This window comes from Zophobas morio, unplaced genomic scaffold (assembly GCF_036711695.1).
Source record: "Zophobas morio isolate AGI-343-1 ecotype UQ-CSIRO unplaced genomic scaffold, CSIRO_AGI_Zmor_V1 ptg000010l, whole genome shotgun sequence".
Lineage (NCBI taxonomy): Eukaryota > Metazoa > Arthropoda > Insecta > Coleoptera > Tenebrionidae > Zophobas > Zophobas morio.
This window is the reverse complement of record NW_026972115.1, coordinates 7,955,123-7,978,052: the sequence shown is the minus strand read 5'-3', so window position 1 is coordinate 7,978,052 and position 22,930 is coordinate 7,955,123. Positions and strand designations below refer to the sequence as shown.

The window sequence follows — 22,930 nt, the reverse complement described above, 5'->3', positions numbered from 1 at the left end:
GGTAAATTCACAATGGAGTTGAGAGTACCTTCGATTCTTTAAAATTTTTAGCAATAAATTTTTATCGTTTTGGCGTGTACTTGTGATGGCTTCATGATTTCTAACAAGCTGCGCGAATCCTTCTCAAATATGCTAATATGGATACAAATGTAAAATGATTTATTACGTTAGTTTTACGTAAATAATAAATTTGTAAATGAAATTATCGTGGGAAATACCACATCCCATACGTAGTCATCATTGCGTAAATGTTGTTGATGAAGGTTCAGCAAGTAGTTGCTTTATGAAAAAAAAAAAGGAAAAACAATGAATTAAACGAGACAATCTTAAAGATTTTCTAAAAATAACTTTATATGTTCAACTTTACAACTGTTTTGTGTTGATTAGAATGTTGTGATGATGGAATTAAGCTTACAAAAAGTATAAATTACAATCTAAATTACAAAAAAAGAACAAGATGCACTAAAATACCTGAACTTGTTAATCTGCTTTTTACCTTTAACAATGAGTTCCATTTAAGATTAAACAACAGTTACGGGTTGCAAGTTGTAACTAATAATTTCTTACTAGACAAAATTTATCAAGAAATTTATCTGAATTTTGTAATACGTACATAGAATATTTCAGATGGTCCGAAATTTTATTTATTATTTCTTTACTAAAATTTAAATTAAACATAAAATTAAAACATTTCAACTCACAACTCTCAATAATAAATATCCATCCTCCATCTTAGATTTAGGTACCAAAATCGTGTTGGGCATGTAGATCTTATGTAAGATATATTTCACACCTATTTTATCAAATGGTGTAAACTTTCCTATCTCTCATAAAATCTCAGGAAAATCTGCCATGACAGTTATATACGTTATATTATGTTTACTAAATATATTTAATAAAATTACATAACAAAGAAGCGTTTCCGCAAGAACCACTTACTGTTAGACATTACGTTCGTATGATTTTAATCTTTTTGTTTTTTTATCATTTTTTTTCTCATCTATAATGAGTATCACATATATGTATCTAAAATTCACATTTCAAGGTCCACTAGTTATAATTGGAAATTAAAGCACATCAGTTTACCATATAAATGGTCAAGGGGTGTTGGAAGTTTCCGCTGTCAGACCTGTTTTACATCGTTCCTAATTACAGTTATTAATATGCACGAGATTTGATCGATGATGGTAAGTGATTTCGTTTCAGGGTATTTTGTGAAGATTGATGTCGACGCAAAAAAATTACACTTAATTTACCTAAATACGAAAGTAAAAAAACGATTACATGTTGTTTTTATTGTTCCTAATTGCTCCTACAACCTAGTCTTAACTGTAGTTATGAGAATATCACATCACTTAAATTACTTTAAAAAGTGTAAGGCATTTGGAGATTGTTCGTTCTCAAATAAAGCCTTCACTAAAACTTAGCATCTACTATAATGAGACCTCGAAATTTTTTGCAAAATACCAATTTCGAAGACTAGAATAAATATAAATATTTTTAACTTTCGATTTTCAGATAAAATTTAAATGGCGGCCATGGAGTCAGAGCATGGCCTCTTTACGCCAAATTTGACGTTTCAGATGTCAATTTTGACGTTCACACAGCCAATTGAGACTCCTCAGTCTATCTGAAAGATGACGGTTAATGAAGATGAGTTCTTAACATTAAGCAATGACTAAAAACAAAAGTTAGCACCTCTGCGCCCCTCCTCTTCCTTATTCCTCAGTGTTAATCACAGAAGACTTATCTTCCAGATAGGATTCTGTTAATAGTGTCCAGTTTATGTTGATACAACTGGATAACAATTTTTTTAAGAGCCGCCATGAACGTAACCTAAAATGGTGATAAAATGGAGGATTAGTGACACAACTAACACACATACTCTAAATTAAATTAAACATTAAGTGCGCAACGCTGCCGAAATCACCATATTGGCCAATTTGGTGCCCGACTCGACCACTTTCGAGCCTATAGTACTCAAGCTTCTAACGATACCCCCAACTAAGTTAGTGCCAAAACTCACCGTTGCCTGGAGGTTAGCCCCAACGGTCGTAAACGGTGGCGCTTGTGGTGGTTTTGTTACGAACAAAGGCGGTTGTGTTACATACACGAAAGGTTTGTTAGTTGGTTTAGTAGTAGTTATAGTAGTGCGAATGGTGGTGGTAGTGCTAGTAGTAGAAGAAGGGGTAGAAGAAGATGCTTTATTTGTCGTAGAATCGGAGTTTTCTGTGTCTCCAAAACGGTTAAATAAGACTGGAGGTCGCGAAAAAGCAGGAGCGTGTTTTCCGCTTTCGAACGAAGCCTCGAATTTTCGGACGTAGACGTCGTGGGGGTCCCATTCTACGGCTAACTGAGCCCAGATTTTAGGATACTCTTTTTTCAGGCGCTTTATTGAACGGTAGGCTGCGGCTTTCTGCTTTTCCGTGCATTTAATGCAGTTTGTAGCGAGGGCCTCCGGAAGAACCTCTGTAACATTTGGGAAATTAGTACCTACACTTTGAAAACACGTCTAGAAATACTTAATTTGGTAAAAACTAAGACAATTTATGCTTCGTTCTCATTGTCGAAGTACCAGCACCACTTTTAATTTCTCACATGTGCGAAACTTACGGTTTGGTTTTAAAAATAATAATGACAAATCGTGCTCGACTGTAGTGTGTTGCATTATTCAAGAGTGTTGAGATGTTAAGTACTGTTAACGTAATAATACTCATACTTGCGTCAGGAAACGAATCATTTCGATGGGAAAAATTTCAATCACTACGAATTTAGCCGATTTAAAACACAATGCGACGTTATTAAAGCTGTCGTAATGCGAAAAGAGTTACGGTTTTTGTTGTTGGTATTGCACGTCTCACAATATCGATTAAATTTCTGCATTTAAATTAGTACTTTATAAAAGTTCTTGTAAAAGTTTGTACGTTACGCAACACGCTTGTGTTTATATGTTTAACGCAACCGGATTATTCAGGTGAATAGGAAATGACTACTTAAGTTCTTGCCATGTGTCAGAGGATTAGTAACTGAAAGTGTCTTGAATTTTAAATTATTTATCAACAAGAGAGCGCGCTATTGTTTGTTGTTAAACGATCCGAACGGTAATTATTTGTTTTTTTTTTTTTGTAAGTAGGTGTATCACATATTTAGTTGTTTATACACAATCAAGAAAAAGATGTGTTTTTAATGAGTCAATTTAGACCTACAGAGAATTTTGTACAAAAACCTGTATAAATCAGCTTACAGTGACATCACAGATATACTCGTGCGTCATTTTAGTCGAGAAAATATATTGACAATTTTTCGAAAATGGTGGATGCGCCGGATCTGCAAATTACATGTTGTTGGAACAGCAACATTCACAGCTGTTATTAATTTGAAAAGTAATTAAAAGTAGTCGTCGATTATTTATAACTTGTTCTTTCTGACGAGTAGATTCATGGCCAATGCCATGACCTCAAACTATCAAAAGTGATTAATAAAATGACGCAAAATTTTACCGACTTCGGCTAAAAAATCTGTTTACAAACAGATTTTGATAACCATTATTTCTGCTTGAAAACAATAACTCTGTTCTCAGCCTTGAGATTTAAAGTGAAATCAGAATAAAATTTATTGCAAAAGTTGACTTCGACTTTATCGTGTTGACTTCTCGTACTCTTATTTGGTGAAATTCGTTGCCTACTTTATAAGCACTTTCAAATATTTTTGACCTTTACCTGTGTCAATGGCTGGTTGTGCCAATTACAACAAGTGGAACCAGGAAACAAATTCTTTTATGTGGAAAATAGATGTACGAAAGCCATTAACGTCTTTGTGTTGACATGCAACGAATCTGGTCGGTAATTGGTCAGAATATTTTAGCAATTTGTAGCATTTGTTTAAATTTGTATGTTATGTTATAAATGTTATTACACAAATAAAACATTTATACCCCGATGTTTTCATTAATCAGTTATTGTCGAAAATTTTGGGAAATGAGTAGGTATTCAAAATATTTTAAACTCTATGTTTCATGAGATCTGCATATTTGACTATTGTTTCATGAGTGAGCTAACCCATTCACTAGTGTGAAATAGTATTTTCATCAAAATGTCTGTTTTTTGCGGAAACAAACTTTTCATATTTACTCTTTTTTTTTAGTCACCACATTAATATTTACCAATCGTACAGTTAGAATTTAAAAATATTTATCTCTGACAATACTACAAAAATGCATGCACATGTCCTAAAAAGACTGTTTAGATTCATTTACTAGGCACGGTTAGAAGTTCTGCATCATCAAATCCAATTACTTTATGTACATTATAATAATTTCTAGAAATAACACATGTTACGAACATGAAAAACAAAAAATTTTAAATAGGATTATAACATAAAATTATGTTCAAAATATTAAATCTAAATAAACAACAATTAAAGTTTCATGTTATTTTCAGCCTTGCCCTTTTGTTAAAAGCATATACATTTAATGACGTCAAACCTTGATATCACGTTTTGTTAATAATATCACAATAAATCAAAAACTTCAATTCAACATTTTCACTTATTGAATGCGACACTCTTAAGTGTTTTTCATGAGAAGATGACCATTTACATATCATAAATTTAAAAATATGCCAGTAAAAATTTATATCCAAAAAAATACATAATTATTTCAAACTTAACATGAACATATTGTGGTTTGATATGCAATGAACAAGACAACCTTTACCTAAAATTTCGAACAGCACCGTGGGCGTCAAAAATGCATTAGCATAAATTCTTGAACAGTGCAATTTATAAAGGGTGTAGTAAATTTTTTAACGGTCCGCATATCTTTCTCAGACAAAACAAAAATACTGACTTTCAGTTGTGAAAAATTACATATTTATACCTGTTGTGTGAAATCGCCTGCACTATATCATTGCAACCTTCAAATTTTTTCATATTATCACAAGTGAAAGGCTAGGTATCACATTGTTGTCGGCGTCTAACTAAACGCATTTCGGTGCATTCGTAGCGCTTTCACTAGTAAATTTTAGGAAATATCACCTGTAGCGCTAAGAGTTTTGATAATGAGGAAGCAGTCAGTTATACAACTAAATATTAAGGAAATTTGGGAAAGCGAAAGCCTTCCGGTAACCATCTCGCAAGAACCACACCGGTAGTACTGAAACCATAGTTTTCGTCCAAGTATTTCTGGAAAAGAGAAAATTTCGAACTTACTCTTGAGGTCTAGCCCTTGCGGCGGACACGGCCCTTGTGACAGCAAACAAGCGGCGTAATAATTGACCATTCTCCTGTTGTTCAAGATGCTCTCTATGTCGAGATGGTCGTATCTGCTCTGATAGTGGTCAGCAGGTGCCGCCGCCACTGTCGTAATTCCGACAATAACACTGATTATCGGAATCATGATGACACCCCGGCACTGCTTCTACTCCTGTGGATTGCTCGAGTGCTTCGGTGTTCACTACTGAGTCCGAATCGTCTCTTGCAAGAAACTTGTAGCGTGCGAGGAGAGCGAGGTTCTTTCGAAGTGGAAGGATAGTGGCCTTCGGAAGGAGATGCGTTTTGGTGCATTGGGAACGGATTTTGGGAATTAAGGTCGATTGGGTGTCTGATAGATGAGATTTTGTGAGTGTGCTGTGAATTTTTTTTTTAATTATTGAAATGAGTTAATAAGCGTTAATTAGTTTTCAGCTGTGCGTGCGGGATGTATATTTATATTTGTTAACTTAATTAATTTTTTTGTTTGTAATTACGTGCCTAATTATTGTATTCAGCCTTATTTACAATGACTGGTGTAGATTTGGAAGTAACTAATAAGGACGATTTCGTATATTATATATTACTAAAACCCTGGCCCTGGTTTACGTTAATTAGGGGGATTTTTTCGATTTAAGCGCAACTTTATTTTTCTTCCAATTAACTTTTTATTGCTTGACGCTCCTTATAGGCCAGTTTTGATTCCGGTTCAAATTTTCTACTAGCTGCTATTGTGTTAAGGGTCATACGAAATGTCGACACACTTTTTGTATTTATCACCCACTCAAACGTAATATCGATTTTAAATGTCAAAATCATAAAAGCTTGCTTCCATTTTTTTATTTTTTATATTTTTATTTATCAAAGTAAATAAAAAACACCTTATTTTTACAATATTCAAATCGTTTTATTGCTCGCACGAAAAGAGAATTTTTTGTCATTTTTGTGCAGTTATGTGGTCGTTTTCGGACAGTACCCATTGCTTAAAAAAAGCAGAAGAATAAGATCGTTTTATCTTGAAAGGAACAATTGTTCATTTTACAGATAACATCCATACTACTACTCGTTCCAGCCGGCGGTTCGCGGAAATATGCGGCAAACATTATTATTGTAATCTTGTTTGTATTTTTTCGATAAAACTGTACACATCCACCTTGGAACCCCTATCGCTGCCCCGGATCGCTCGACCTTTTCACATCATTTAACTAACTGTAACCGAACGTGAAATGAACAAGTTTTTTTTTTTTTGTTTTTTAGGTTAATCGTGGTCGTTGTATTGTTGGAATAGATGCGTACAATTTGGACAAGATTCTCAGAGATGACCTTCAGGTATAATAAGTCGTGCTTATCTTTTTTTTTGTAAACTGATTACGTTCCATGAAAATCCCACGATGTGAAATTCAAATGAGGGCTTAAATTCTGACAGGTTGAAAAACATTTGCTGCTTGTATAAACATTGTTCTTATGCTGAAGAGCCTTGTGCAGGTGTTAAACAGCTATTCGTTTGGCAGCAAAAGATGCAAGAAATTTGAACCCGAGAGGTGATGGTACTCCTACGCATTACCAAATTAGCCGACATTGTGACTAGTGAAATAACAATAAGAGCAATGAACTTATAATTTTGTGCAATTTCTACTAAATGTCAGAAGGAAGAAATGAAATTATAGTAATTCGCGAGTTTGCACAACAAAGTTATGACTGAATGATTGCATTGAAAGATCTGAATGTCTGTTTTTACAAACAGATAATAGATCGCGCCAATCTCTTTAGTTTCCGCTGATAAATATGCTGCACATAAATAAAAGCTTTTAAAAGTTGTTTAGATATCAGTTCCAAGAATTTAGTTAAGTTATTTAGCACACGTTTTACATATGACTAGGTTTATACATCTCTAATGTATTTACTCTTGGATTTTTTTTTAACTAGATAACGGAACGTTTAAAATGTTTTTAAATTCAAACAGATCAGGTAGGTATAAGTTTTGCATATAATACATATGTAAATAACAGTTTGTTGTTTTAGGTAAATTCAGCGTTTCAGATTTTCTTAGTTACAATCGACAAAATTTAAAAAAGTTAATATTCAACAATACTGATTTTTTTCTATTTTCAAGTTTTTGGAATATACATTGAATTAGAGCAACTTTTTGTGTGTTAAATTTTATTAACCTTCAAAATAAATATTTAAATACTGATGGTGAGCGGTATTTCGGAAGGTCACCAAAATGGAAGCTCTATTCCTGGAAGGTTCACAGAGCACACAGCTTTTGTAGTGGTTAAGGTTGAAAATGAAAAAATATTAAATACAGGCAGTTTTAGTCTGAATGTTAACGACTTTTTTATGTGTTTTTAGAATTTGAGAGCAATTTCTTTATGTTACCTACTTAAAAATCTCTGACGCCACGAGAAATATTGCTCTAAGTATACCCGTGACAAAACGGTTTTTTTTTTTTTAAGAAAAAACTGTTTTAAAATGTAGGGTCGGAATTTCTTAACGTTGCCATATTCTCGTATTTCATGCCAAGTAATATACTTTGGTGCACGAGAACCCTGGTTTTAATTTTTTTGATGTTTTCAATAAGAGTTTTATATCATTTATAATTTATTATTCGTTGACACATTACAAGACTGACTATTTACGAGCCATAAAAAATAAGTTCTATCATTAAAACTATATTCTGTAATTATGGGAAAAACAAGTTAACAAAGTCCAAGTCTTCCGGAATAATACGGAAAAATATTAGTTATCAGTAAATGTCAGTGATAATAAAAATGTTGATATTTTATGAAGAAGTAAATTAAATGAACTTCTAAATTTTAATAACAGTACATATTTTGCATATTTTTTCGAAATGCGTTAAGTTTACAAAAAAAAAAAATAATAAATTTCGTTACAGTGCAAGGATAGTCACGGCCAATTATTTTCGGATATTTGTAATCATTTAAAGTAAAATGTAGACCTACGAAGATAATAAACTATTAACCGATTGAAAAATTGTTACCTATTGTATCAAGGTTAAATGGTTGAGCAGTGAGTACAACTCCTTCAACAACTTTTGTTTAAAAACTACCTGCAATATCCACTTTTGTACATACTTCTACCATGCTACATCATTATGCATTTAACAGTTCTTCGTTCGACACGATGAACGGTTAGATAAATAACATTCACAAATAACGGTATTTAATACTTTTTGATAAATCGGTCGTAGGTATATTGATTGACTTAACCCAAATATTTAGCTATTATTTTCAAAATTTTAAGGTTGTTTACTTTAGACGCTGTTTGACCCTTATAACATCATGCTTGCCTTAATATTTTTTTTTAATACTTTCGACAATAATAATTAACGTTACTTGTTCCAAATAACCTGAATACATAGAGCAGATGCGCCTTTGTGTTTAGTATGTTTTTGTAAAGACAAAACCGTAATAAGAAAAATTAAAAAAAACCTCTACCATCGTTAATTTAGCAAAAACAGGGGTTCCCGGATGCGGTGGAAAGCACTTTTAGTTGAGATAAATCACTTAATGGGGTCTAAAAAAACATGATCTCGTAATCGTGGTGCATGTAAATAATAAAGTTGAAATAATTGCATCAATTAAGTTGTTTAAGAGCTAATATTATTATATAAATTTAGAATTTCCAGAGATTTTGGAAACTTTTGTCTAATTAACTGTGGAGGATCAGTTATCAAGGTTATTGTGATTGGTATTAAAAACAATAATAAACTACAACAACACAAACACGTTTCTCCTTCAGTAACGAAAATGTCGTAAAATTTGATTAAGACGATAGGTACTGAAAATTCCAAATGAGTTTTGTCAGTTAACTGTAATACTAACGGAATTATTTGGTTGTTTTATTTAAGTTTACTTATTAAGTAACAAACAACAAAAATGAAAATTAAATCAGTGATATCAACAAAACCCCGAAAAGCGACGTTTTGAGTATTGTTGCAGTATTGTGTTTACTTCGGTACGATGGATATTAACTACCAGCTACTCATGTAAAAATATAACATTCTTTTCTTAATAATTCAACAAAAAATAAGATGCTGATGATGTTGTATTTATGAACGAGAAATTGTTATTTATATCATTCATTCAATTACAACGTTTTTCAAAATTTCAGCTTAATTACAATGTTTTCTAATGTGTATATCTTGTTAAAAATGCTGGATAGACTTTAAGCAATCCAGTGAATGAGAAATGTTGCTTGTGTACAACCATCAGGTTTTGATTTTGCTAGACGCCGAATATCGTCTATATGGCTCATCAAAGGCAAAGTTTTCATCACTATATAACCAATATAACAAATTTAAACATCAGTGTAGTATTGTTAGTTGCATAATCACACCGAAGGACACATTTGTAGTAAATTTATTAATTAAAATAAACTATGTACAAATAAGTGTATTATATAAAAAAATGAGTGCATATATTTTTGTATTTTTTTAATATTGTTAAATGTTAATCATTATTTTTTATTGAAATGATAAATAAAAGAAGTAAAAGTATTTATTTAAAAATCTTTGTAGCCAGCATTTCTCTTTAAGAATAAGAAATCTCAGCAAAAAAATAAAAAAAGAAATTAATGAGCGATGCATTCCTAGAACTTCTCAAAACAAAGTGTGTATGTTTGTTGCCATCATAAACAGACTATCACCTAAATAAAAATATGAACACTCTCCAAGAATCCGAGAATAATATTTATTTACAGTTGCTTACCTTCACCACAGTGTCATTATTTAATAAATCATATTTTAATTATATATGAAAAAAAATACTCAAGTTTATTTCTAAAAGTTATAAGTATGTCTCGATTGCATAGTTCAACTATTACAAGATTTTTGTCGCTTTATTGAAGAAAACGTAAATACTTAAAAAATGAAGTAAAAACTAACAACATAATATGACAAGTGAGATTTACGTAATACATACTTTTCAATAACAAATTCAAACCTATCATATGACCTACAGACCGCGGTTCAAGTTATCGTTCTCCTCAACAATCCAGTTTGGAAGCAGAATTACAAACAAGAAAATGTTTTCGTAAATATTAAAATGTGAACATTTAATTTTAATCAAAAACAAACAAATTTAACTGTTTTTTTTTTACAACGAAACACGATGAATTCACTATTTATTTTTTGGCTTCATCCAACTCGGAGTAATCGTAGTCTTCATCTATCTCATACTTCTTCCTGTAAATTCCATCAGGGTCATACTTTGCGATCAGTTGATCCCATTCTTTCCTATAGTTTAAAAGAACAAAAGTTAATACTTTCCCAGCTTGTTTCTTTTGAACTTCGCTGCACTTTGAGCAATCCGTAGCCAAAGCATCTGGGAGGAGCTCTAAAATCACAAACAACTTTATTAAAATCAATCATAACCACTGACACATCTGGCAGATGTAACAAATTAACAATCCCTAACTGACTAATAAATTGTGATGGATTATATTGTTTGTGACGACGCCAAAAAATTCTTGACCGTCCATGCAAAAATCCGTGTCAAGTTTTACCAGTTAAATCTTAAATACTCACTTTTTAAATCACGTCCTTCTGGAGAGCAAGATCCTTTGTCCAGAAGACAGTTAATGTAATTCAAAAGCAGCCTTTTGCTGTGCAGAATTCGTTCGACATCGATGTTGTCATATCGTGTGGTGTACTTTTGTTGTGGCGATCTTCTTAGACGAGAAAAATTTGTACTTTGGACTGCAGTTGCAATAAAAACAACCACCAAAACAAGAGAAAATTTCATGGCGATGTGAATCTATATCTCGACGCCAGAAAACTAACTTACAAATAAGCTTAAATTTATATTTAATTATTGGTTTCAAGGTGGACGACGTTGTGTTATTCTTGATAATGTTCAACAATACCAGTTTTTAATAGTAGCAAAAAATAAATTATTCCTCGAAAAGATTTATATTTAAGGAGAATCGTTTTTGCATGCGATACATCTGCATTTTTTGTTTTCCACATTAATACAAAAAATACGTAAGAATAAAATTATTGTACAGTAGCTTCAGTGACGTCACTCAAAGATGACTCATACTTTTTTTTGTAAGTTCCTTCTGGATCGTATTTGATTTCTAATTCTTCCCAATATTCGGGTTTGTTGTCGATGAGATACTTTAGAATAAAATCTGCACCCATCTTTTGTTTGTCGCTACATCTGCGGCATTCGGTTTGTATAGCGTCAGGGATGTTTTCTAAAATAATCGTAAATGAAATTATAACAAAATCTTTCCAAAGACTTACCTCTTAATTCCAGTCCATCAGGTGTACACCTCCCTTTTTCCAGTAAACAGTCGACATAATTTTTTAACAGTCGTTCATTTTTAACCACCTCTTTTAAATCGATGTTGTCGAATTTTGTTGTGTACTTTTTTTCTTTCTCGGCCCACGAAAATGGTACGAAAGCGAATAAGCACAAAATCAAAAGGAATCGACACATAGTTTTGCCTCTGTTAACCTGGAATCCTTATGAAAGACAGTCGGCACTGGTTCATTTTTTATAAATTGCGGTTTTATAAGCCGACTGTAACAGCTCAAACTTAAATGAAGCCTATTACACGATTTTATAATTTTCTGCACGATATCTTTAGAAAACTTATACTCACTTATAAAAAAAATTGAACCCACTAGACATTTCAACTGGTTGACGAGATAACTATATGTAGGTACATGTAAAATTATTAATTATAATAAATCGTTCAAACTCGTGCAATTTGTCAATTTTTGTAGTAGACATTTTTCTAACATCTGCACTGAGAAAAAAACCGGTCGAAACTCACTAAATGCCCTTATTATTTTTTAAATAATAATCATTATATTTTATACAAGCGATCAAAATTAAAACAATTCTTTGAAATAGTGAATATAAATTTACGTCTGACGCCAATACTTTTGGTGCATAGTTGACATCGAAGTCAAGAAACAGCAAAAAATGCTCTTCATGTGCAGTACCGTACTTCATTTTTAACCACACGTTATGGTTTTTGTATGAAGACATCTGTACTCAGTAGATACAACATGGCAATATTTTTTTACTTCCCAAACTAAGGAAGTATTGTAACAGGGTCCATCGAGCGACTTGCTACTTTTATGTTTTCTCGACGTTTCATGACCCCAAAAGTACGAAAAAATAGGTCTTTAATTTCCATCCATCTGTCGTCTGTATCAATTTTTATTAAACAGATCATAATCTTTGAAACCATCGGATCGAGTATTGCCAAAGTTTATACATTGGTAAAACGCTGTCTGATCATTCCCACTAATAATGTTTTCTCCTAGACATACAGCTGTTTGGAAAATAAAAATCAAAATTAAATATATAACAACATTTTACAATTTAACTTTAAAATTGTATAACCCGAATAATTCAAAATCTCGCAAACGTTTTAAGATTAATCTTGTAATTTGTGTATCCTTTCTTTTAGTTTTAATGTTCTTTAATTGTAATAAAACTTGTGGTTTATCAATGCATTCATTCAAATTTTATCATTTTTCAAAGTACCGGAATTTGTCGGAATATGTTTCAGAAATGCCGAAGTTTATTGTATTTAAATACCTCCGATTTTTACAAATGAAAATAATTTATCAAAAAATATTTTTTACGTTATCAACAATTATTAATCCGTAAAATTTTATCTTATCGTTCTGATAAAAACATGTATTTTCCACTTTTATTTCACTTTTGACACAATTTTCGTGCTTCGGTAGCATTTTGCAGTAAATTTGCACACACCATGAGTGATCAAACAAATTTATTATTCCACATAGTTTACAATGAGCAGGAGTGTTCTTTCCAACTTTTTAAATATAAGACCGTCAGTAAGTATGTTTCTATGTATGTACTGTGTGCATTTAATCATATTTTTTTCATGTTACATGTGTTGTTCTCTTTTGAATAATCCAAACATATTGTGCATTTTCAGCTGACTTAAAAAACGAAATTTTTAAAAAATTTGGAATTGCTCCATACAAACAAGTAATTGAATGTTGGCATGAGCCCCCGAGTACCGATGCCAATACTTTAATAACATGTTGTTTGCTGAACGACTGCAATTTCTTGGTAGTTTACAACATTGAAGACAATTTTCAAGACAATTATGTCTCATCTGAAATAAATTTGCCTTCTCAAGGTAAAACTAACAATTTTTTTGTCCTTTGTTTTATACATCACTGTTCTAGCTAACGACAGCAGCCGTTCTATCTCTGAAGGTAAATGCCCACTAATAACAATTTAATAACCAATTTAATCTTTTCCACTTTTAGAAACAGAAACTTCTTCAATATTAAGTTTCATTCAATATTTTTCTTCGCATTTCACTACCAGAGGAATCACTTTTCGCATATCTTGCTTGGATGATGCGTTTGAGCAAGCTTTTAGTAGGGTAAATGCACGGATAACACTTAACGCTTAGAAACTTTTATTGAGTATTAATTACAGAAAGAAATCCTTCTTTTATATTTGCACAATAGAAGTGATCCATTTGCCCAAATATTTTGCGAACAACTGACAAAACCTGATGTTCAAAGGATACTCAGTAACAAATTCTATTTACTGTGTTGGGATATTGATAATAATAACTACAAAAATATTCTTATTGAAGCATTGCACAAACACGAGGAATTAAGTTCTTTTGACAATTTTATTGAACTGAAAATATGTTCTGTTTTATTGGTGGCACCCGTTGGAGATACGTTTACAATAATCAGCATCATGAAGGAAACTTTGTCGCCACAAGAAATTTTAAGCACATTGCAAAACGCCGAATCTTTTGTAAATAATGTGAATACTACACAGGAAACATTGTCGAATAATCAAGAAAACACGGGAGGCAGTAACGGAGGCTCGAGTAACGCTCAAGAAGACCCAAGACACGCATTGGGGTTGGTATTAGATTCGACACTAAATGTAAAAATAATAAGTATGTAAAGTTTCATCCACCGTTTTAAGATCTATAATTTGTTTGTTTATGACCATCGATTGCTTTGTAGTACCAAAAACTGCAACCTTAAATTTTCCATTTTAGATCTAAAGAATATCAACAGCTCATGTTAGACATGCTGGGAGACCGGGACTACGACAGTTTCGATTACTACGAATTTGAGTACTTAAAAGAAAAAATCGGTTACGCCTTGAACGGACCACCAAAAAAAGAAGAAGGTTACGAAGAAAAAGAAAAGGAAAAAATCGGGTTTCTTTTTAAGAAAATACTAAACGAAAGCAGTAAGTTTTTGTATTGATTTATGGCTGCATCTAAATTAATCAAAATATAAAACAGACCTCATCGCAAAATGGCAAGACCGAGTAATAATATCTTTCATTTACGTGTGTACGGAACCTCTTCCCGAAGAAAAAGCACAACGCGCCAAAAAATATTCAGACTACGACCCTTACACCGATTTAACTCCGTTCCCAGTTTTTGTGTTACGAAAATGCAAGAACTGCAAAAATCCATGCCGCATTTTTATCGATGATGTTGGGCGCGTCTACGATAGTTGGAATGGATATTTAGCGAATAATAAATTACCAAAGTGCCGAATGATCTTCCCTAAAAACGGACGTTATGAAGCTGACGGAAACGGGGATGTTATCCTTGGTGAGCAAATGTCACCGGTTTGTGGTGTCCAAAACAGGATATTGGAAGGAGCTGATATCGCTAGCGCTGTCGGAGGTATCGCTTCAGGAGGTGTAATGGTCGCTGCTACGTCCATTTCCGCCGTCGCTACGGCACCTCTTGTTCTTCCCCTTGCAGGTGCTGCGGGACTGGCGGTAGGAGCGTATTCCTTAGGTAGAAGTGCTTACGCTCTCTACGACAGACATGTACACAAAGAGGTAAAGGTGATTGTTTAAAGTTTTCTTCCACTAATGATCTGTAACTATAGAGTTTGAGTTTCTTCGAGTCACCTGAAGCTCGTGGTGCGTACATCAATATTGTTGCTGGATCTTTGGGTTTCGCAGGTGCGGGAGCTAATGTTGCCGTATCAGCATTAGCAGCCGAAGGATATACGATTGGAACAGTAAGTAAAAAACACAACATTATTCTTATCTAACATCTTGTTGATAAGGGAGCCAGAGCGGCAGTGAACACCCTTAACATCGTGAACCTAGGTGCGGGTGGCGCTGGAGTCGTCAACGCCAGTTACGATGTTATTAGAAATTGGTGGTATGAAAATCAACCACCCTCACTTTTGACCATAGTTCAACTGAGTTCTTCTGTTCTCTTCTTTGGCCACGCCGTGTACAACTACAGGTCTGTTAACACGGTAATAGAAGAATCTCAGGTAAACACTTTGAGAGATTATCAAGATTCCTTACGCAGCAACAGACATAGAAAAACATTAACGAAACTTGTAAAAGAAACAATTCGTCAAAACGATGGAAACGTTCAAAGAGGTCGAGCCGAAGTCATATCAACAATTAAAAACATACAGAACAAGGACGAGGTCTTTGCTACGTTAACTCGTAGCAACAGAGCGATGAATAGAAACAACGTGAGATTTGCAGCTAGCGATGGGGGGATCACATTAAACGGTGTTCATGTTGACATGACACACTTCACTAATATGGAAAAGAATGAAGTGATTACATTTTTAACAAAGTTGCCCAACCAGCCAAAACCGGCAGACTCTGACATCAGAAACATGAGTACCACTGTTAAAAACTCCTTCCAAGGCGTCGGCGCATCAGAAATTTTCAATTTATCGATTGGTCTTGTCAAACTTTTCGGTTCAACCGAACTGACAATTAAAGAAAAAATTATCAGTGCTGTTTCCGAACTCATAAAAGCCTTAATAGGAAACCCAGAAGGCTACATGGACACGTTAGACAGAATTTTTCCAAATCATCACAAGTACTTCCGTTTAGTAGGAATGGTAAATAGCTTTTTTCAACAATTGATCAACGAAGAAGAGCAAAAGTACACAAAATGGTTCCAGACACGAAACCCTGATGATGAAAAACCGTACTTTTTTGGATTTTTGTCATTAGATGCCGCTAAAAGAGTGACTGAGATTTTCAATATCGTAACGAAAGCATATTTCATAGGGACACATCTTACACAATTTGGACTTGAAAAATTACTTGAGTATTTTTATACGTGGTTCACCCGTCAAGTTTATTCCTTTGAAGAAAGAGAACAACGAAGACAACGGAGAACCGAACATGGTCGATCTACTTCTAAATATAACTGTACTATGTGTGGTGGTTATTACTATGCCCGACGTGAATAAGGGTTTTTTTCACAAAATGTATGGAATATTGTTTTGTGTAATTAATTAAACGATTAAACTACTTTAGAACCATTACCTGTATCAAAATCATAGGGCGAAGAATATATAAAAAAAATTGGTCGAAGATTAATTCGACATAACTTCCCTCGCCCATAAAGTACAACTTGTTAAATCCAGCTCTTTCGAAAAATTAAAACATTTGATTTTGCGAATTTTATGGCAACCATTATAAGTTAAAATAAAAATATGTGTCTAATGTTTGAGTAAAGGTAAAGAAGCGTGTTAACCGTTTGTTTACAAGTGAGTTTTTCTATTACAAAAATTTGTATTGGTGTCATCCACATTTTTGCAAGGGCGCATGTATCAGTTTGGATAGATACATTGTAACACTAATAATAATAAAAGTATTGTATTATTGTTATTCTTGAATCGTGATTTATAATCAATAAAATAACGAAACAATTTAGTCACGTCTGTAATAACAGAGGTCCGACTGAAGACTGAACTGAAAATCATTTATGGTACTCGTAACTTAAGACAAATAGCGATACTACTTATCAACATGTAGACGTGAGAGTAAAACAGAAACCAAACTAAATGATGTTTTCTAAGAATTGCAATAACCGGATCACAATGCCGATGATCCAGACTATTTTATTGATCTGATTTCCGCTTATTGAATGATACACTACATTTTGCTTTGATTTTCGATGTTGTAATTCACATTTGCTTAATTATAACTTGTTTAGATCTAGGGGAAGTTCAGCATTCTCTAGCTTTTCCCTAGCTACGACCTTATCTAGGGGTTATAAAATATCGAGAAAATATAAAAGTACCAAATTGCCTGATGGACTCCATTACTGTACGTCCTTAGGTTATCCTCGATAAGAAATAAGTGTTTACGTTTACACATCGGAAGAATGTCACGTAGAAATTTGTTTGATTTGAATCAGTTCGTCCCCTCAAAACAAAGGATCAAAAATATTAAGTAGGTAGTAATAAGCTACAATCAACAAAATGTTCTAAAAATCATTATTATAATTCTTATTAAATAAAGACGTTTGTATTTCCACATTTTCAGGAAAATGCGGTGACTCGTTCTTAATTTGATCAATAAAAAATATGAATGCAAATTCATCATATTTGCACATTTTGGGTAGAATTTTTTCGGTCAAATTTTGAGATAACGTTATCAATTTTTTTTTTTCCAAAATGTTGTTTTATAATTTTGATTTTTTCCCAAAAATCTGGACATTTCGGGTAAAAGCTCAACACGGAGTCGTAAACTACATGTATGGGAGTAGGTTAATTTATACAATTTAAAACCTATTTACTATGTACAATTTTGAAGTCACGTCATCACATTATTGGTGGGGATGATTAGACAAAGTTTGGTTGGCGTTTTACATCTACATAATGTTCCTAATATAAATACAAAATTTCCCAACAATCGGCCCAGTACTTTCGGAGATTATCTGTCTAATAAAAATCCGTGACAGCAGACTGACAAGACAGACGAACAGACAGACGGACAGACAGACAGAAACGGAGACCTATTTCTTCATACTCTAGAGGTCATGAAAGCTGGAGAAAACGTAAAAGTAGAAGTCGGCCGACGGACTCGATTATAAGACTTCCTTCGCTTACGCTCTGGAAGTAAAATGTGAATTCAAGGACATCATTAAATTGATTGTAGTACTTTAGATATGGCTTCAACTATAGTTTAAACGTGGTTTAAACTGTGGTAAGAACATTCGATTTAAATGGCACCCAAGTTTTATTACTTTTGTAAAGCGACGTTAAAATTTTTAAATGTGTAGGTCTCGCAGTAGAAAATTAACAACTAACCCCCTTTATGCTTAAGAATATTCGTAAAGCAATTTTTTTGTTGAGACACACTATTTATATACCATTATATTTTATTTACTTTTTTTCTTTTCAATAACTATACATTTTCTAATATTACTGTTCAGTTGAAACCTACATATTCTGCAGTACCAACTATTGACTAGATTCTTTGTCACTTCTAGAAGCTTTCATCAACTCATGTAGCTGATAAATCTGCTCATCTCTAAATTTTTCCAAGTCTGATTCCCTCAACGTACATCCGATTTTATTCTCAGAATGAAGCTGTTTGAGTCCCAGTTGTTTGGTCAAAGTTATGGCATAATTCTAAAACAATTAATCTGCATATACAGTTGTCAGCATTTTTTACAATTTACCGTCCACTCGTCTATAAAAACCGCTGCTTCTTCTTTTCTGCATTTTTTATGTCTTTTAAACTCATCTTTTACATACTTTGTGCCTAGTTCACTGAGTTCTTTGGGAAGACCACGATGTAACCTTAGAATAGTTTTATACAGAATTCTTACTCGCTGTACATTCGAATATGTCATTTTAGCACATTGCACAACTTACAACTGTATATTTTGAAACAATTTCACTTTAATGATATAAGTAAAATGTTTGTCGCTTTCATTGTAATACTTGTAGGTTATGGAGACATAACCCAACTTCGAAAACCGCTTACGTCATAGAATAATCAACCTATGACAACTGTGCTGTCATCGTCAAAATGTCAAAATATTGTCATTTTTCCTCGGTAAATATAACCTACAACTTCAGCACTTTCCAGTTTGATAATGATGATTTATAATTATAAGGACAACAATTACGATTAGTTTGCCGCTCTGACTTTACCTGTGTACCTCATTAGTTGTCCTGTGGTGTGAAGCAATCAGCCAGTACCTAAAATGGACGATAGTCAAAAACCTTTTGCCTGTACTGTGGAAGGTTGCGAGATGACTTTTACGAACGAAGACCACTTGAACTGGCATCACAAGAAGCACGACATGGTTTTAAACTTGGGTTTGGCGAATAAAAGTGCCGAAGTTGGTATGTATCAAAATTTGCACAAAATATATCTAAGTTTTCGTTTTGTAGCTGACCAGACCCCAACTCCTACGAGATTCATCAGAAATTGTGAAGAAGTTGGTCTATTTCAAGACCTACAGAACGTCAATCCGTTTGATGAAACTTTCAAAAAAGCCATAGAGTGTGCGAAATCAGGAACATTACATGTGCCAGAACTGGCCTCAAATGATGATACACTACACACGCCTCATATATTTCCACATGTGGAAAGTACGAGCGCTAAGTACATGGGTGCAAGGAATGACAATCAGTCAACTCAGTCAACCGATTTTTGTATTGATAGTGTGCCAGCAATTAACGAAAATAGCGAGCCTGATGCAAGTTATGATTTAACAATTCTGCCAGATGAATCAGTTAAAGATACCGTAAAAACCAAACACGACGAACTTAAAAATAAATTGAAAGAGACGATACAAAATAAGGTAAAGACTCCAATTGTAATTACTCCAGTACCATTGGAAAGGTTAAAAGTTAATGAGAGCGTGCCATCGAAGCGAGTTAATACTGAACAAGACAGCACTGTTACTTTTAATAAAAGACAAAGGTCAGGAAAAGACATTGATGAGAAAGCTAAAATACGTGAAATGAATAGGGCGGCTCAATTAAGGTGTCGAAAGCGTAAACAAATCCAGTGGAAGCGAATGGAAGAAGAATTACAACTACTCAAAAATGAAAATTCTAATTTAAATCACGAAAATCAAAATTTTAGACACAAATTTTACGCCCTGAAAGAGTTACTAATTAAGCATAAATGCAACATATCTGAAGATGGTTCATTTTGTAAGCTTGCCCGATAGTATGGTTGTTTATTAACATTTTTATTTTAGTAGCTAAAGTTGAAGAAATCTTAAATGCTCCTCCATTAATTTCTAAGAAAAGCACATCAGAAAACACATCTCTTAGTAAACGCAAAAAATCCAAGACGTCGCCCATAGTTCCAGTTGCTCTTATCCAAAATTCAGGACAACCAGTGCAAAATCCTTTACTAATACAAGTTATGGGCTCAGTACAACAGTTAGCAGTGTCAGTGCTGCCAAATAAATCGTAATTGTGTTCATTCACTCAGTATTCTGATAGTTAAGTATTAAATTATGTGCAGTAAAACGCACAAGCTCAGTTGGAGATACTAAGTTATTTTTATATACATGTGAAGTTTGTGTATTTTATCCAGAATATGTGTATGATGCTGATGTTTAAAGTGTGGGTCCGTGATATAATGCTTGTTTTAAAGCGTTATTTAATTCTTTTGTGATACATCACTGTTCTTGTCTTTAGCTTTAATTTGTTGTTAAGTATATAGCTCATATAATTTTGTATTTGCAAATTTACAATAAATTTTAAAATAATTAAAATATTCGAATGTTCGTGATGTGGAGAGGAAACGCTTACGCATGCGCAGATGGACGACCAAAAAAAGTTAGCAACACTTAATACACTGTTATATCGTAGGACTACATACATATTAATAATAGCTATTTATGTAATAAGTACATAAGATAGGTCTTTGTTGACGAGCCCTATAGTTTATGGCAGAGCGAGCTTGCGAGCGAGGCCAATAAATCGGGCAAGTCCACAAAGCCTAATTATGTACGAATAACATACAAAGCTTTATGTTCGATTGCACTGAAGAAAATTGTCCTACAAAAATTACATTCTACATCGAAAATTGTGATGCTTTCAAAGTGTGCAGTTTTTGTTGCTATGGTTACGCTATTTACGGCTTTGTGAGATTTGCGAGAAGTGTATCATTACGGACTAGTCCAAAAAGAGCCACTTTATGGACGCTAAACGATACCATAAAACATAGATTATTATGCAATCGAACATAAAATATGTGATTAATTGATTATTATTTTACTAGGAGTAGAAGAGAATTGAGTACTTATCTGTAAATTTTTTGTATCAAATTACTGTTCTTTAACAACACTTTTTTTTTGTTTTCGCTGTCATTTCTCGCCACATCATTTCATGGTCTTACGTCTTACTGATACTTTTTAAAAACGAGTGAGGGACATTTAGTTATATACATCGAACTCCCCTCGCCTTTAAAGCATAACCAGTGCCCACTGGTTGTCCTTCAAAACAAAGCAGTTGGATGTTCACCATACTTTTTTTTGACTTTTTAGACGTAGGTACTTTACTGCTATGTGTACCTATTCAGGATAAACTGATTTTTAAGTCCACGGTCCCTAATCAATAGTTTTTCTTCCCGAGCGTAAGCTGTGAAAGTACTGTAATATGGTCCATCTGACGAACAACTACTTTCATGTTTCATAACCCCTACTAGATTATGAAAATATCTCCGTCTGTCGTCTGTGTTGATTTTTATTAGACCGATAATATTCAAAACTACTGGAGCGAGTGCTTTCAAATTTTATATGTAGGGGCGATAGGAATATCGTGTGATGGTAGGCAACCAAAATTTGTCCGATCAGGTCATTTCAAAAATTTACACTAGCCAATGTTATTTAAATTTTATAAAATATGCAGAAGATTATGACTCCAAGCAAACTTGTGGTTTATCAATATTCACACTTCTTAGAATTATTTATACAGAGTAACTCAGTAAACAATTAATGAAAGCAACAATTTATTTTATTGATTAAATCAATCGCCCACTCCTTTTTCCCAAAAATTTGAGTACACAGTACTTGTTATTAGTATTAAACATACACATCTTTATTTTTGACTTCAATGGATTCTCATAAAAAATTCGCAAAATTTTTGGAAGAAGCGGTATTTGATCGCATATTATTATATTATCATTGCCTACTAAATAAATTTAGACCAATTTTTATAATTACTAACAGTAGTCAAACCAGTTGTAGACAAAAAATATCTGTCATGCGTATAGAAGAAAGGTAGGTATTTTATCCAGTGATTGGAACAATTACGTTTTAAATTTGATGAAGACACAATTTTAGATACCTATTTGTTATATGAATCCAAAGGGCCAAGAAAAACGTGTTAGAATGAAAAAGGCAGTGAGTGATTTATTTTACTAACGCATTTGTTACATATTCACATCAATAAATAAAATAAAACAAATAAATACTTCACGCAAGAGGACTATACTCATAATTTAAATTCAATAATAACACATTCAAAATTTTCGTCAGCTAAGGCATGATGTTTTGTCTTCAAAACATCCGCGCCAACGCTAACATCCTTTCCACGGCACGGCACGCTCCTTTTATTATTGGCGTCATTATTCCCCTGCATTGTCCGACAATCCCTCAAAGTAGCGGTTGTAAAATTTTACTAGGTACTGATGTAGTGTTAGAACTGTAATGAATTACTTGTAAATGAATTACTTCCAACCATTGATTTCATCTTTTCGGGACAATTGATATTTTGAAACAAAAACTTTTAGATATTAGATTAGATACTTAGATATTCAGTCATTATGAAATGTGATGAAAGGCGGAATCAGTCATACATATACAAATTAATAGGTATATTTTAGAACACATATAAAATTCTTAAATAGCATTGGAT

The 22,930-nt window shown here is 33.1% G+C and overlaps 6 protein-coding genes across 9 annotated transcripts; 2 read left to right on the top strand and 4 right to left on the bottom strand.

The window, feature by feature from the left end:
• Positions 1-1,280: 1,280 nt before the first annotated feature.
• LOC135126398 (uncharacterized) lies at positions 1,281-5,477 on the bottom strand. Of its 2 annotated transcripts, XM_064052438.1 has the most exons (3): positions 5,209-5,477; positions 2,027-2,469; positions 1,281-1,836 (listed from the first exon to the last, which is right to left on the bottom strand). In XM_064052438.1, exons 1-3 carry the CDS (start codon positions 5,393-5,395, stop codon positions 1,747-1,749), a joined length of 720 nt encoding a protein of 239 aa, XP_063908508.1. In that variant the 5' UTR covers positions 5,396-5,477; the 3' UTR covers positions 1,281-1,746. The 2 variants fall into 2 exon arrangements, with proteins under 2 accessions (XP_063908508.1, XP_063908506.1); XM_064052436.1 differs by having other exon boundaries at positions 1,743-2,469.
• Positions 5,478-9,749: 4,272 nt separating this feature from the next.
• Positions 9,750-11,061, bottom strand: LOC135126399 (ejaculatory bulb-specific protein 3-like). Its single transcript, XM_064052439.1, has 2 exons — positions 10,796-11,061; positions 9,750-10,604 (listed from the first exon to the last, which is right to left on the bottom strand). Exons 1-2 carry the CDS (start codon positions 11,010-11,012, stop codon positions 10,393-10,395), a joined length of 429 nt encoding a protein of 142 aa, XP_063908509.1. The 5' UTR covers positions 11,013-11,061; the 3' UTR covers positions 9,750-10,392.
• A 202-nt stretch (positions 11,062-11,263) lies between these two features.
• On the bottom strand, positions 11,264-12,269 carry LOC135126066 (allergen Tha p 1-like). Its single transcript, XM_064051857.1, has 3 exons — positions 12,147-12,269; positions 11,516-11,729; positions 11,264-11,466 (listed from the first exon to the last, which is right to left on the bottom strand). Exons 1-3 carry the CDS (start codon positions 12,267-12,269, stop codon positions 11,264-11,266), a joined length of 540 nt encoding a protein of 179 aa, XP_063907927.1.
• Positions 12,270-12,957: 688 nt separating this feature from the next.
• Positions 12,958-16,570, top strand: LOC135126394 (uncharacterized). Its single transcript, XM_064052427.1, has 9 exons — positions 12,958-13,090; positions 13,195-13,401; positions 13,451-13,480; positions 13,535-13,653; positions 13,710-14,152; positions 14,296-14,492; positions 14,548-15,101; positions 15,152-15,286; positions 15,335-16,570. Exons 1-9 carry the CDS (start codon positions 13,006-13,008, stop codon positions 16,496-16,498), a joined length of 2,934 nt encoding a protein of 977 aa, XP_063908497.1. The 5' UTR covers positions 12,958-13,005; the 3' UTR covers positions 16,499-16,570.
• Positions 16,571-18,399: 1,829 nt separating this feature from the next.
• LOC135126403 (succinate dehydrogenase assembly factor 3, mitochondrial) lies at positions 18,400-19,007 on the bottom strand. Its single transcript, XM_064052447.1, has 2 exons — positions 18,721-19,007; positions 18,400-18,670 (listed from the first exon to the last, which is right to left on the bottom strand). Exons 1-2 carry the CDS (start codon positions 18,892-18,894, stop codon positions 18,500-18,502), a joined length of 345 nt encoding a protein of 114 aa, XP_063908517.1. The 5' UTR covers positions 18,895-19,007; the 3' UTR covers positions 18,400-18,499.
• An 11-nt stretch (positions 19,008-19,018) lies between these two features.
• On the top strand, positions 19,019-20,784 carry Atf-2 (Activating transcription factor-2). Of its 3 annotated transcripts, XM_064052431.1 has the most exons (4): positions 19,019-19,100; positions 19,162-19,393; positions 19,442-20,212; positions 20,260-20,784. In XM_064052431.1, exons 2-4 carry the CDS (start codon positions 19,252-19,254, stop codon positions 20,478-20,480), a joined length of 1,134 nt encoding a protein of 377 aa, XP_063908501.1. In that variant the 5' UTR covers positions 19,019-19,100; positions 19,162-19,251; the 3' UTR covers positions 20,481-20,784. The 3 variants fall into 3 exon arrangements, with proteins under 3 accessions (XP_063908501.1, XP_063908502.1, XP_063908500.1); XM_064052432.1 differs by having other exon boundaries at positions 19,093-19,393; positions 20,263-20,784; XM_064052430.1 differs by having other exon boundaries at positions 19,094-19,393.
• Positions 20,785-22,930: the final 2,146 nt, after the last annotated feature.

What these genes read in the sequence shown, in the direction of transcription:
- LOC135126398 (XM_064052436.1), bottom strand. Translation starts at nt 5,395, where the DNA reads ATGATTCCGATAATCAGTGTTATTGTCGGAATTACGACAGTGGCGGCG. An exon ending in GCAAGGGCTAGACCTCAAGA is followed by an intron (nt 2,470 to 5,208) that starts GTAAGTTCGAAA and finishes CAAATGTTACAG; the next exon opens with AGGTTCTTCCGGAGGCCCTC.
- LOC135126399 (XM_064052439.1), bottom strand. Translation starts at nt 11,012, where the DNA reads ATGAAATTTTCTCTTGTTTTGGTGGTTGTTTTTATTGCAACTGCAGTC. An exon ending in AGAAGGACGTGATTTAAAAA is followed by an intron (nt 10,605 to 10,795) that starts GTGAGTATTTAA and finishes TTGTGATTTTAG; the next exon opens with AGCTCCTCCCAGATGCTTTG.
- LOC135126066 (XM_064051857.1), bottom strand. Translation starts at nt 12,269, where the DNA reads ATGTCTTCATACAAAAACCATAACGTGTGGTTAAAAATGAAGTACGGT. An exon ending in CAAAAGTATTGGCGTCAGAC is followed by an intron (nt 11,730 to 12,146) that starts GTAAATTTATAT and finishes TAAGGATTCCAG; the next exon opens with GTTAACAGAGGCAAAACTAT. An exon ending in TGATGGACTGGAATTAAGAG is followed by an intron (nt 11,467 to 11,515) that starts GTAAGTCTTTGG and finishes CGATTATTTTAG; the next exon opens with AAAACATCCCTGACGCTATA.
- LOC135126394 (XM_064052427.1), top strand. Translation starts at nt 13,006, where the DNA reads ATGAGTGATCAAACAAATTTATTATTCCACATAGTTTACAATGAGCAG. An exon ending in AATAAATTTGCCTTCTCAAG is followed by an intron (nt 13,402 to 13,450) that starts GTAAAACTAACA and finishes TCACTGTTCTAG; the next exon opens with CTAACGACAGCAGCCGTTCT. An exon ending in GAAAATACTAAACGAAAGCA is followed by an intron (nt 14,493 to 14,547) that starts GTAAGTTTTTGT and finishes AATATAAAACAG; the next exon opens with ACCTCATCGCAAAATGGCAA.
- LOC135126403 (XM_064052447.1), bottom strand. Translation starts at nt 18,894, where the DNA reads ATGACATATTCGAATGTACAGCGAGTAAGAATTCTGTATAAAACTATT. An exon ending in TTTTTATAGACGAGTGGACG is followed by an intron (nt 18,671 to 18,720) that starts GTAAATTGTAAA and finishes TAATTGTTTTAG; the next exon opens with AATTATGCCATAACTTTGAC.
- Atf-2 (XM_064052431.1), top strand. Translation starts at nt 19,252, where the DNA reads ATGGACGATAGTCAAAAACCTTTTGCCTGTACTGTGGAAGGTTGCGAG. An exon ending in GAATAAAAGTGCCGAAGTTG is followed by an intron (nt 19,394 to 19,441) that starts GTATGTATCAAA and finishes TTCGTTTTGTAG; the next exon opens with CTGACCAGACCCCAACTCCT. An exon ending in ATCTGAAGATGGTTCATTTT is followed by an intron (nt 20,213 to 20,259) that starts GTAAGCTTGCCC and finishes TTTTTATTTTAG; the next exon opens with TAGCTAAAGTTGAAGAAATC.